The sequence below is a fragment of the Magnusiomyces paraingens genome (assembly GCF_902498895.1).
Source record: "Magnusiomyces paraingens strain CBS 517.90 genome assembly, contig: contig4, whole genome shotgun sequence".
Lineage (NCBI taxonomy): Eukaryota > Fungi > Ascomycota > Dipodascomycetes > Dipodascales > Dipodascaceae > Magnusiomyces > Magnusiomyces paraingens.
Genome location: NW_022474070.1, coordinates 1,646,106 through 1,660,086, shown reverse-complemented (window position 1 = coordinate 1,660,086; position 13,981 = coordinate 1,646,106). Strand labels below are relative to the sequence as shown.

Genomic DNA, 13,981 nt, shown 5'->3' with positions numbered 1-13,981 from the left:
TATATTTTGTAAGTGGCCTACCTAATATAAAAAAAAAAAATTTCTTAAGAAAAAGAAGAAAAAGAAGAAGAAACCTCCGGCCGGTGCTCGGTGGAAAAATTAAATAAATAAAAAAATAAAATAAAAAAAAGGTGGGGGAAGGAGGAGAAAGAAGAAGAAGAAGAAGAAGAAGAAGAAGAAGAAAAAAAAGACATTGGCATAAGAAAAAAAAAATAAAAAGAAGAAGAAGAAGAAGTTGGTGATGCTGCTGTTTGCTGTTTGCTGTTTGCTGTTTGCTGTTTAGAAAGAGACCGGAACTTTAGTCGGGTCTCTTTGTACGGTATTTATATATATATATATATATATATATATATATATATATATATAAAACATAAAGTATATAATAGAAATGAATATACAATTATTATTGTTATTATTATTATGTCTCGTCCAAAAAAAAAAAAAAAAAAAAAAAAAAAAAAAAAATAGAAAGAGAGATTAAAATAAAAAAAAATAAAAAAATAAATGGCCCCGCATTTTTAATTATATTTATATATATTTAAATTTAAATTTAAATTTAAATTGAAATTGAAATTGAAATTTATATATTGATATACAAAAAAAATAAAATAAAATAAAATAGAATAAAATAAAATAAAATAGAATAAAATAATTTTTTTTTTCATCTTTAATCTTATCGGTTTGACCGGCATTTAGCAGGTGGGGTGTAACAAGAAGAAGATTTATGTATGTATGTGTGTGTGTATAGACATAAATATTGGTTGATAAACATTGTTTTTTTTTTTTTATGTCTACAACACCAAAAAAAAAAAAAACCCAACCAACGGGGTCTTTCCGGTGTATATATATTTATTATATTTTTATATTTCAGTGGAAAAAGGTTGGTTTTTTTTTTTTTTATTTTTAATAAAAAATAAACTTCTTTCCGATTATTATTATTATTATTATTATTATTATTATTATTATTATTATTATTATTATAAAATAATTAGAAAAAAAAAAAAAGGGAAAAAGCCGTGTATAGAATAGAAGTGTAAATGAATGAAAAGTTTCTCCGAAAAAAAAAAAAAAAAAAAAAAAAAAGTAAACTGAACTGAACTGAACTGAAAAAAAAAAAAAGGGCCAAGCAAAATATCACACAACACATGTGGAAATTTCATAGGCATATAAAAATATCACCGAGACTATGCCGAAAAAAAAAAGTTACAAATAAAAGGTTATTTTGAGTAAGTAAATAGTAATTATTAAATAAGTTAATGTTATTATAGGTAAGTTAATAAGTATGTTATTTATAGTAACTTAAAGGATACTCCTTGGTATGTTATGTTATTGAATAGTAACTTTATAATAACTTATTAATAATAACTTATAACATACCTATAGTAACTAATATCTTATTTTATAATAACTTGCTTTATCAGCACACTTTTCTTTTTTTTGTTTTTTTTTTTTCTTTACAACAACAAAAAAAAAACAAAATAAATAAAATAAACAGCCAGCCAGCCAGCCATCCAACCAACCAACCAACCACATCAAACTGCACTGCCTAAAAAAAAAAATAAATAAAAAAAATGGCCCTTTCCTTCAATAATAAAGGGAAAATATATATATATATATATATATATATATATATATATATAACATAATCATGTGTAAATCAAATATATTCATCAGTAATATTGCCAATATGTATATATATAAATAAATAAATATAAATAAATAAAATAAATCAATCAATTAATCAATCAATCAATAAAAAAAAAAGCAATTCAAAAACTATTTAATCAATCAATTGACAAACCAACTAAGAAGAAGAAGAAGAATAAAAAAAAGCAAATAAAATATCACCCCCTCCTGCTTCCCTTTAAACAACAACAGACCGTGCTTCTTCATTCTTAATCACAGATCCTCCTGAAACTGAATTAGAACTCCCATTGCTTCCTCCACTATGATCTGAAACCATCATAGATCCATTACCAACCGATCCATCATTACTAGCTGATGTCGAAGATCCTGTACTAATAGCCCCCCAATGTGTACTACTATTACTATTACTATTACTACCACCACCACTAGTTCCTCCCATAGAAGCCCCATAAACTCCAGATGTAGCATATCCAGTGGTTGGCGCATATCCCGTAGTAGTAGTACTAGCACCACCACTACCCATCTGTTGCTGTTGCTGTTGCTGTTGCTGATGATGATGATGATGCTGCTGCTGCTGCTGCTGCTGTCCATAATGTGATTGCAAAGCTTGATGATGATGTTGTGGTTGTTGTTGTTGTTGATGATGTTGTTGATGTTGTTGTTGATGATGATAATGATACCCGCCTTGAACCATCTCTGAATTACTACCATTCGATCCACCAGGAACCACCAATACTGGATCCCCCACAGGTGTCGTATTTACAACAATACGGAAAAAACTAGGGTCCCGCTGGAAAATCTCTCTAACTTTCTTATGGCACGCTGCCACTGTCAAATTCTTATTACGTAGACGTGATAATTCAGTCGAAATATGAACCCACTTAGTTTTTTCACCCTCCTCCAAAAGATTCTTAAGCCCTATTGTATCCTCACGATCCCATGAAATTGTCCCCCCACCTTGCTGTCCAATCAACACTTGATACCGATTCCGAGCAGCTAATGAATTTGTACACCCAGCAGCATCACTAATCTCCCCCCATGATTTCCCCTCTTTCTTCATCCGCAGAATAACAGCATCTTGTTCCGCATTATATTTACTCTTTTTCTTGGGCCGTGGTTGTGGGTCAGGTTGAAGAGCATTAGGGTTTGTGGGTTTCGCAGTGGCCAAAGGAGGCGTGGGAATCATCAAAGGAAGTGTGGCTGCTGTAGGTACTCCAGCAGATGTAGGTGTAGTTGAAGATGAAGATGGAGAAGATGTTCCTTCAAAGGACCCATGTCTGGGTAAAAACCCACTAGATCCTGTTCCATATGGTCCTGCATTTCCTGCTGCTCCTGCTGCGTAATGGGTATATGCAGAGGAAGAAGAAGAAGAAGAAGAAGAAGAAGAAGAGTTTTGTTGTTGCTGACGACCCATATATTGTAGAGCAGAGGAGGTATAAGGAGCAGCTTGAGACACTGCAGCCATAGCTGTGGAATCTTGCTGGTGACCGCCATATACATGTGCAGAAGGAGCTGGAGCTGACACAATGCCGGTACTACCAGATAATTCATCTCTTTCATCCTCTACTGTAGATACTGCTGCTGCTGCTGCTGCTGCTGCTGCTGCTGCGGCAGTTTGGTGGTCACTCATGAGCACATCTTCAATAGACCGTTTAGTACCTGTGCGCCGCCGCCGATCGTATCTTCCAGATCTTGGGGTTCCTTCGTAGACTGGGGCTGTTGCAGCAACACTAGACACGTAAGAAAATGGAGTATAAGCAGCAGAAGAGGAAGAGGGGGTAGTATTTGCAGATGAAGATGAAGATGAAGCGGTGGTAGTAGTAGTATTAGTAGTAGTATTAGTATTAGTATTAGTATTAGTAGAACCAGTTGAGCTGTTAAGCATGGAAGGTGGAGGAAGGTATTGAGATGAGGCAGAAGATGTAGAAGAAGTAGAAGAAGAGGAAGAATGGTAAGGATAAGATTGTAAGTTAGTTATTGGTGGGACTGAAGTTGTAGATGCAGAAGATGAGGAAGATGCAGAAGAAGATGTTGACATTGGGTGAAGAAGATGGTGAGGATGATGATGATTATTATGATGGTGATGGTGAAGAGATGAAGGAGCAGAAGAGCCAGTTATAGAAGCTCCAATTGTTGGTGGAGTTGTTGCAGCTGTAGTGATAGTAAGAGGGGTTGTTGTAAGAGATGAGGTAGAAGCTTCAGTTGGTGTTGAAGTTAAATGAGAAAGTGCGGATGACGAAGGTCCTCTTGTAGGGGTTGATGAGGAGACTGAAGCGGCAGCAGCAGCAGCAGCGGTAGCAGCAGCAGCGGCAGCGGCAGCGGCAGCGGCAAAATAATTTGAGTTTGGAGAGTAATCTGAAGAAGGTTGTTGATTTTCTGTAGAAGAAGATGAATTAGATGAATTAGATGAATTAGATGAATTAGATGAATTAGATGATTTAGATGATTTAGATGAGGAAGAGTTTGGAGGAGGGTTTTTAAATTCTACAGCTTGTTGAAGAGTTGTTGTTGTTGTTGTTGTTGTTGTTGCTGTTGTTGTTGATGATGAAGATGAAGATGATGAAGATGGTGTTGATTGAGAAGAAGAAGATTGAGGATATGAATATGCCGAGTCAAACATTTGATGGCGAGAAGTAGAAGTAGAAGAAGAAGAAGAAGATGATGATGATGATGATGATGATGATGATGAAGGTTGATAAAAGGAAGATGAAGAGGACATAATAGGAAGAGAATATTTTTATTTTTTTTTTAATAATAATAATAATAATAAAAAAAAAAAGTCCTCTGATGAAGGTTTTGTAAGATAGAAGGGGGGGGGATGGATGAATGGGTTTATTTTTGGGTGGTAATAATATAATAATTATTAAATAAATAAATAAATTATAATATAATAATAAAAAAATATATAAAAAAAGCCACTTCGTATTATTTTTATTAATTATTATTTTTATTTTTATTATTCAAATTTTATTATTCAAATTTTATCTTCTTCTTTTTTCCTTTTTCCTTTTTCCTTTTTCCTTTTTCTTCCTTTTCTTCTACTTGAAAGTTTTCTTTTAATTATATTAATCTTTTAAATAAATAAATAAATATAAAATTTAATAAATAAATTATAAAAAAAAAAAAAACCCCCCCTTCAACTTGGTTTGTCTGAATGGCTGCTTTTTTTGTTTTTTTTTTTTATGCTGCCTTTTTTTTATTTTTTTTTTTTTGTTTGTTTTTGTTTTTGTTTTTGTTTTTTGCTGCTGCTGCTTCTGTTGGTGCTGCTGGTGCTGCGTATTTTTTTTTTTTTTTTTTTTTATCACAAAAAAAAAAATTTTTTTTTGTTTTTTGTTTTAAAAAAAGGCCAAACTGGTGGGACCAAAATAAATAAATAAATAAATATAAAATAAATAATTAAATTAAAATTAAATAAAATTAATGTTTGATTTTATTTATTTATTTTTTTATTTATTTATTTATTTATTTTTTTATAAAAATTCCATTCCATTAATTCTAACTTTTTTTTTTTTTTTCTTTAGTTCTTAATTTATATTTTTATTTTAAATATTATAAAAAAAAAATTATTCATTATATAAAAAAAAAAAAAAAAAAAATTTAAAAAAATCTTTTCATTTAAAAATCTTTCCACGTGGAATGTCCTCGTGAACACCTGCTAGTCTTTAATCTCATGTGAAAAAAAAAAAAAATTAAAGAATTAAAGAATTAAAGAATTAAAGAATTAAAAAAAAAAAAAAAAAAAAAAAAAAAAAAAACAATCCGCTTTTTTAACCTAAAATGGTTATATATATAATACTAAAAAAAACATCCTCAAATATTCAAAAATATATTCAAAAATATTCAACTTTTTTATATTTTTTTATATTTTTTATATATATATATTTTTTTTTTTCGTTTCTTAACAAAAATATATTTTTGCAAGGTACAGGCACATGTCTTGCACTCTTTCTGGTAAAATAATATTTTTAGGCGAGAATTTTTTTTTTTTTTATGTTAAGAAAAAATGATTTTTTTTAAAAATAATAATAATAATAATAATAATAATAATAAAAAAAAAATCATATCCGATGAGATGCTCAATATAATTTTTATTATTTTCATCATCATCATTAATATTATAATTATTATTTGTTATTGTTATTTGTTTATTATACATTATTATCATTATCATTATCATTATTATTACCAGTCCCTCGCTTCAAAATCCCTCCAGTAAAGGGGTACGTGGCAACCCCAGAAACAAATGTAACTACCCCAAGTGACAACACCGCAGACCCCCACCCGTGTGAAGACGCAATTCCACCAGCTGCAAAGGGCCCGATCAACGATCCCAAAGCATATGCCACATTAAATAATCCATAAGCTTGTCCAAACCCTCTTCCAGTTCCTAAAGCTCCAGGATGTTTGGCTTCCACCTCTGTAACAGCATTAGAAAATTCACTAGTCACTGGTGCAAAAATTGTAGAAACACAAAGCCCAGCTGCAACTAATAAAATACTTAAACATGCAATCCGGCCTGCACTCTTCTCATGATCAGCAAGCCGCATCAAAATTAACGCAGGTGTAGCCAACATAAACCCTCCAAATACAATGTGCCGAGGCCCCAACCTATCACTCAACCGACCAACCACAGGCTCAAATAATGATGGCCCGGCAAATGCTATAAACAATAACCCAGCTTGTAATGAAGAAAACCCAAAAACACTTTCAACATGTAACGTTAAAATACTTTCAAAAGCTGTCATAATCCAAGCAAGAATGATACTCAGATAAAAGGCATTGGCAATACGCACATCCCCTAAAAGACCAATATACGCTGGCAATCTTATGCGCCGCTTAAACACAGTCACTCCAAAAGGTGATGGCGGCACTGTTGCTTTGCTTATAGTTTGTGGTTGGGTTTGGGTTTGGGTTTGGGTTTGGGTTTGGGTTTGGGTTTGGGTTTTGGCCTCCTCTTTCTTGGTTTCGGCATCAGGGTTAGGGCTCGCTTCAAAAGTCTCCTTTGGGCAATAGACCCGCACAAACTCTGCTAGAGCCGGAGACAAAGAAGCCTCCGTAGTACCCGCCGTCATCAATTCTTGTGCCCGTTTCGCACAAATCTCTTCCATATGAGACCTCTCCAACATAACTACCCGAAGTAAAATGTCTACCGCCAATACTCCAAAACAAACATAAAATACTGTATTATACCCGGCCCTATCATATACAACTCCTCCAACCAAGGGTCCCATAAACATTCCAAATGATAACCCAATTCCTGGGAAACTCATTAGAAATGCCATATTAGAAGAGTCTCCAATATCTGCTATAATTGCCAGTCCAACCACCCATACCACGGCCGCAGATAATCCCTGAATCACACGGCCTACCATGTATAGTGCCATTGATTTTGCGAAAAAAAGAATTAATGTTGCGCCAGTTAAAATGGCAAGCCCCAATAACATGATGAGCCGTCGGTGGGTGAGTCTGTCAGCCGCATACCCAAACACAATCGACCCGACAATAAGCCCCACCGAGTATAATGCTAGAATCTTTGAAGTATTTGTTTGTACAGATGATTCAGCAATCCCTAGGCGTGATTCTAAAACATATGGGACCACGGGGACAATGATGGAATAAACAAAAATATCTGTGAAAACTGCAAATGACATAGACCCCACAATCATGGGCGTTGACCCACGTAATAGAAGTAATGATTCATAGGAAAAAAGGGGTAGACGTGGTGGAGGTGGAGATGGAGATGGAGGCATTTCTATGGGTGTGGTGGAGATACTAGTTTCTAGATCATTTAAAACTGATTTGGACATTTGTATAAAAATGGAGAGTGGGGGGAGAGGATGGTTTGTATAGAATTTTATAAATTAATTATTAAATTATTGTTGAGAAATATAAAAGAAAAGAAAAAAAAAAAAAATTTAAAATAAAAAAAAAAAATAAAATATAGTGGCAGATGAATGTTTATTTAAAGATCTATGATGATGATAATTATGATGATAGTTATAAAGATTGGAACTTCCTGAATTGGGAAAAAGAAGATTTCTAATGGGATTTGTAGTAGAATGAAAGCAAGAAAGAAAGAAAGAAAGAAAGAAGGAAAATAAATAAATAAATAAATTCCTGAGTCATAAAGTCTAAAGAAACCCCGTTTTTTATTTTTTTTTTTTTTTTTTTTTTTTTTTTTGGTTTAGAAGGAGCACACGAAAATTGAAGATCTTTTTTTTTTTTTTTTTTTTTGCTTTTAATTCCATTTACTAAAGAAAAAAAAAAATTTTTTAAATAAATTAAAATTTAATTCTTAAAATATGCTCTATCTCAAATCTTTTTTTTTGTTTTTTTTTTTGTTTTTTTTTGTTTTCTATCTATCTATCTTGCTCTCAAATCTCTCAAATCTCTCTCTCTCTCTCATTTTTTTTTTCTTCTTCTATAAGTTCACCGAGAGCGAGAAATTATATTTAAAGTTTTTTTTTTTTAAAAAAAATAAAGTCAAATTAAGGAAAAAAAGAGAGAGAATAAAAAAAAAAAAAAAAAAAAATGTGAACGGCTCAACTCAATTCTGGGCATCGCGGAAAGTATCACCGACCTTAATCAACTATATAGTTATTTGACTTTATTTATATATATATATATATATATACCGAATATAAAAAATAAAATTAAATTGCCCTTTACTGTAATAAATCCGTTTAAAAAAAAATAATAAAATTGTCTTATAAAAACCGTTAGTTATTATATTATTAATATATATATATATATATATATATATATAAACGTCTTTAAAATAAATGTAATATGAAGAAAAATATTTCTAAAAAAAAAAAAAAATATACAAAATATTTGAAATTTTTTTCTTAATTAAAGAATCTAATTAATGTCTATTTCTTTACTTATTACTTTTAAAGCCACATTATTATTATTATTATTATATTTTAACTAACACCTTGCCAATTGTGCCCTAACAAAATGTAATCCTTATTAAGCATTTCACAAACTCTTAATAACGATTTCCTCTTCATTTTCAACACGTTAATAACCAAAACACAAACTCTTATTAAGCATTTGCACAACCCTTCATTAAAAATGTCCTAAATGCATGATTCTTATTTTTCAAAAAATATTTTACAAATACTACAACACTTTATTGACAATACTATATCATTTTATTGACAATCGTAAGGGCTAATATTAGAATGAAAGTGGTTTAAAAAATTTTATAACGATGGAACTTTGGGGTACAAATTTGTATATATATAAGTACTAATTAACTACCATTTTATCATTAAAAGTATGGTTGTGGCTGACTAATTTTAAAAAAATTAAGATTTATAAATTAAGGGCTTGTGTTTTCCTTAATAACGTGTTATGAAATGGTTAATAAGAAAAGTCGATTTTGGGGTTTCAAGTAAATTTTTTGTTTTTGTCAATTTTGTATGGTAAAAAATATTTTTGTTAGGGCACAATTGGCAAGGTGTAAGCTCACTTTTAACCTTTTAGATAAAAAAAAATTAAAATAAAATAAAATAAAATAAAATAAACATATTTGTTTGTATATATATAATTTTTTAATTTTTTTTTTTTTTAATAGGTACCAATTTTATTATCATTATTATTATACAAGCTAAATTAATATTGTATATATATATAATGACATTAAAAATAAAAAGAAAAAGAAAAATTTTTTTTTTTTTTTCCCCCTTAAACCCAAGTTGTTCTTTAAAACAATAAATTTTTTTTTTTATTTTTATTTTTTTTTTAAATTTGAATTTGAATTCCCCGAGTAAATAAAAAAATTATAATTTACATGGACTTTTTTTTTTTTATTAATTTTTTTTTTTCTTCTCAGTGCCTTTTTAATAGAATTTCCCTTTTTAAAATAAAAAAAAAAATTTCATCATAATAATATGATGATGACTGATTAATTTCACTTGAGTTAATCTAAGCAAGAACTCTAGACCATTTAGTTTTTATTTAGTTTTTTTTTTTATTTTTTATTTTTTTATTTTTTTATTTTTTTATTTTTTTATTTTTTTATTTTTTTATTTTTCTTAAACCTGAGCAAGATTCTTCATCACATGTCAGGATATTCAAAATGCCTTTTTTTTTTTTTTTTTTTTTTTTTTTTTTTTTTTTTGACCTTTTGATGTTTTGATGTGTTTTTGTAATCAATTGGAGTATTTTAAACTTGTAGACATAAATATAAACATAAATCTGTAATTTATAAATTATTTTTCATATCATTTGAATTTATCAGATTTTTTATTTTATTTTTTATTTTTTATTTTTTTTTTTTCTGTAACTAATTGCAACTAATTGCAACCTCTTTCAAAAAATCTCACACTATTTGACCTTTTCCTATTTAAATAAATAACCCTCCCATTCCCATCACATTGGAATGTATGTATATATACATGATACATGATCATCCATCTAAGCTCTAAGCGCTAATTAAACTACTTTATAAACTCGGCAATTGCTCTTATCGAGATAATAAAGTGATCAACTCTTTTAAACATCCCTATCTTGTTTTACTTTTACTTTTATTTTCATTTACTTGTTTTTTTTTTTTTTCCCCCTCTTCCATAACCTCTGTTTCTTTCCTTAATTTTTTCCCGCCTTAAATTAGCAATTTTTTTTTTCTCACAAAAATAATAATAATAATAATAATATCATGAGCTGATCAACTTGTAACATAAACAAACTTTGACCCACTTTCATTTTATCCTTTACGACGGAAAATGTGAGAATTATAACAAAAAAAAATTAAAAAAAAATAAAAAAAATAAAAAAAAATCGGATAAAACAGAATTACTTACTATACTCTATAGGCGCCTTGTAAAATCCAAAATACGCCAGAGGGTGTTTGTTTACTTTAAAAAAAATATATATATATATATTCACGTGATTTTGTATTTTAATAAAATCAAGTTACCCTGATCTTCTTCTGCATAATAAAATATATATTATATAACCTAAGGTTTCAGATACAACCCAAAATATATATTTAAAAATCAATTCCTTTTAAAAAAAAAAAAAAAAAAAAAAAATTTAAATATTCATCTCTTCCTATTAATTCTTTTCTTCTTCTTCTTCTTCTTCTTCTTCTCTCATCATTATTCCTTAGACTTTAATTTGTTTTCTCTAATCACCTTTTTGGTTACTCAACGTCTTTACTAGTACCCATGTTTATGAGAAACCCTCCCGTATATACACGCACCGCGTGAAACTACCCGACCTGGAGATCAAAAAGCAAAACCCTAAAAAAAAACACCAAACCTTCTCGCTCTCCGGCCTTTGAAATTTCTGCAACTTGTTTTATTTGCTCAATAAAAAAAAAAAAACAAAAAACAAAAAACAAAAAATTTCTTCGTCGCTCATGCCCACCAATTTTTTCTTTTTTTGTTTCCCACTTTTTGGCGCGCACATGCAACAAAAATTAAAAGCAATTGCTCTCAATCTCCCCTCATAACCATGGAGATTGCCGACTAAACTACACATTGAAAGCAAAGATAGAATAAAAAAAAAAAGAACTATCTAGTTATCTTCATGAACAATTCCATACACGTGGAAATAAACTGGAAAACATCCGATGACAATTGACTCTATGGAGTCAAGTTTTCTCTATTTCTCTATTTTTTTTTTTTTTGATAACGCTTTATCTATAATCGATAACTGAACCGTTTTTTTTATCTTGGATAATAGTCTCTTATTTGATAATAGTCTCTTATTTGATAATAGTCTCTTATTTGATAATAGTCTCTTATTTGATAATAGTCTCTTATTTGATAATTGTTCTATATTCAATACCCTTGCTACAATCAATCCCCATCTGAGCTTAATTAACTTCAAACATCAGTTTCCATGCCATGGTTATCAACGGTTTGATTACATTAGAAACAAGCGGTAAAATATACATTCTATCTCTTTTTTTTTTTTTTTTTTTTTTTTTTTTTTTTTTTATTCTTCGATTCATCAACGGTTTTACCTAATATATATATATATATATATATATATATATATATATATGCTTTTTTTTTGATTGTATTTCCTCAATTATTGCTTTCAACAATAGTTACTGATATTGACAATAAACTCGCCAAATTATTTTACACTACCTTTATTCTCTCTAAGCGCATCAAGCTCCCATTCTCAGACAAGTCTGTATTGATATCAACCACAAACCCTTCACATCAAGTTTAATTAACATATTTGAGCTCATCTTATCTGTTCGACAATGTTTTGTTCAATCATTAGGTTTGTTCCTAATCTTTTACACTGGATCGTTGGTGTGGTGGTTCTATCAAAATTATGGGTTTGATAGTTTCTTAGTTTTTTTTTTTTTAACATTAAAATACTTCCATGTCTGTATGGAACCGGGGTTTCAAGCTCAATATTATTATCTTTACTAAAAATTAACTCAAACTTATCTTTTTCGCCCCCAACTTTTTATCTATCAGCACTCAAAACCAACGGTAATCACTTTGATTCTACATGTCTAAACAATTTATCCTAGTATTAAATTAAGCTCTAACAAAACCACTAATGCAATGTTGTTTTGGACTTACATTCGGGTAAAATTCAAAGAAATGGGCTTAAAATTACCAATTGATTTCAACTAGGAATGATACAGAACCATGGCTCTACACAACTATTATTTACTTAATGCAGGAAGGTTTGTGGAATAGAGAACTCCCAGTTATGCATTATGATAATTTTTTTTTATACACCTCATGACCTCGGCAGCTGCGTCTCCACACAGCTGATCAGCTTACAGATCCATTCTGGATATGGAGCTGTCAACAGGAAAGAAGGGCGTCGATGACAATTAACGGTGAATGGATATCAACATTCTGCAGGGATATTAAGGGATAAAATTGTGTTTTGTGTGACAGTGATTTATGTGGGGAGGTGGAAGATATTTTATTTTTATTATTATTATTATTATTTTTTGACAGGAGGTGGTGGGCCGGAGATGCAGTAGACACGTGGATGAAGGCTTTGTACTTGTGAAAATGAAGAACAACCGACTGAACGACAACAGAATACAGCCAGTTTTTTTTTATTTTTATTTATTTATTTATTTTTTTTTTGAAATTGAGGATACCGTCAGCAATTGTATTAAATATGACGGGTAGATTAAGAAAAAAAAATTGAAAAAAAAAAAAACAACTTTTGATATGCTACACTAGAAATGTTTGTTTTTAATCAACCAAAAGTTGCCTTCCTGTCTAAATTTGATTGTGCTTATGGATATGAAGAGAGGAATCAAAGAAAAAAAAAATAAAAATTAACAAGCATTTGTCAAGTTGAATGGAAATTAAAAAAATGGAAATTTATATTTATTGGAAAACCTATTGATTCATTTAATTGTTTGCATCATTCATAATTTCTTGAAAAAAAGTCTTAGATTTTTACCAACAAAAAAAAAAAAAATCCTGTATGAAGAAACGAATTAAACTTGGATTGATTCTAGATCAACGTAAGAAGTCAATTGAAGTGATAAGAATATTCAGTTTTGTATACGTAAAATTTGTTTCCCTAGAATCCAAAGTTTTTAACAAAAAAAAAATAAACAATTTTGAGTACATGTAAAACATTCACAGAATAAAAATACGGATTACTACAAATACTCTTCTTTATTAAATAATAAAAGTGCAGGTAATTCAAATACTTGAAAGAAATATAATATATGTATATTTTTTTAAATAAAATACTAATAAAATCATTGAAACTATGATTGAGATTCATAAAATTGGGAAAAATGATTGAACTTAAGCCATTATCTCAAGGTTCAAAAGTTAAGCTGATGATAGATCATGAGATGATTTATGTTTAAAATACAGAAATGACAAAGTTGTACTGTTTTCCCCTGTTTGAACTATACCAAATAATATAAAAAAAAAAAAACCAATTTTCATTTTTTACTTTGTAAATTTCAAGAAAAACTCCAAAAAAAAAAAAAAAAAAAAAAAAAAGGCATTTTAAAAATTTCGTTTATTAAACAGAGTTACTCTATTTTATTTTACTTAAGGTAGAGAGGGTATGTGTGGCCTGGGGGTTTATGATTATGTCATTTTTTTGGCACCCCTTACCCTGAGATCAGTTATTCCCCCACCCCCTATATGATTTAAAAATTGACATTTTTAGATCGCGATTTTTTTTTTTTTTTTTTTTTTCTTTTACCACAACATAAACCATTGCCATCATTTACAACATTTGCCATGTCACTCCTATTTCCCACTTAAATACAAGAATATCTTACAAAAAAAAATCATTATTATTATTTTAAAAGTTATTTTGAATTGTGAAGCACTTGCCGTTGTTGCCTTTTATCAGAAGC

At 29.5% G+C, this 13,981-nt stretch overlaps 2 protein-coding genes across 2 annotated transcripts; both read right to left on the bottom strand.

The window, feature by feature from the left end:
• Nucleotides 1–1,864: 1,864 nt before the first annotated feature.
• SAPINGB_P005291 (uncharacterized protein) lies at nt 1,865–4,267 on the bottom strand (the record flags this gene model as incomplete). Its single annotated transcript, XM_032000005.1, has 1 exon — nt 1,865–4,267. One exon carries the CDS (start codon nt 4,265–4,267, stop codon nt 1,865–1,867), a length of 2,403 nt encoding a protein of 800 aa, XP_031855896.1.
• Nucleotides 4,268–5,795: 1,528 nt separating this feature from the next.
• Nucleotides 5,796–7,397, bottom strand: SAPINGB_P005290 (uncharacterized protein; the record flags this gene model as incomplete). The annotated part of the gene is made up of 1 exon (XM_032000004.1): nt 5,796–7,397. The coding sequence occupies one exon, from the start codon at nt 7,395–7,397 to the stop codon at nt 5,796–5,798; it is 1,602 nt and encodes a 533-aa protein (XP_031855895.1).
• Nucleotides 7,398–13,981: the final 6,584 nt, after the last annotated feature.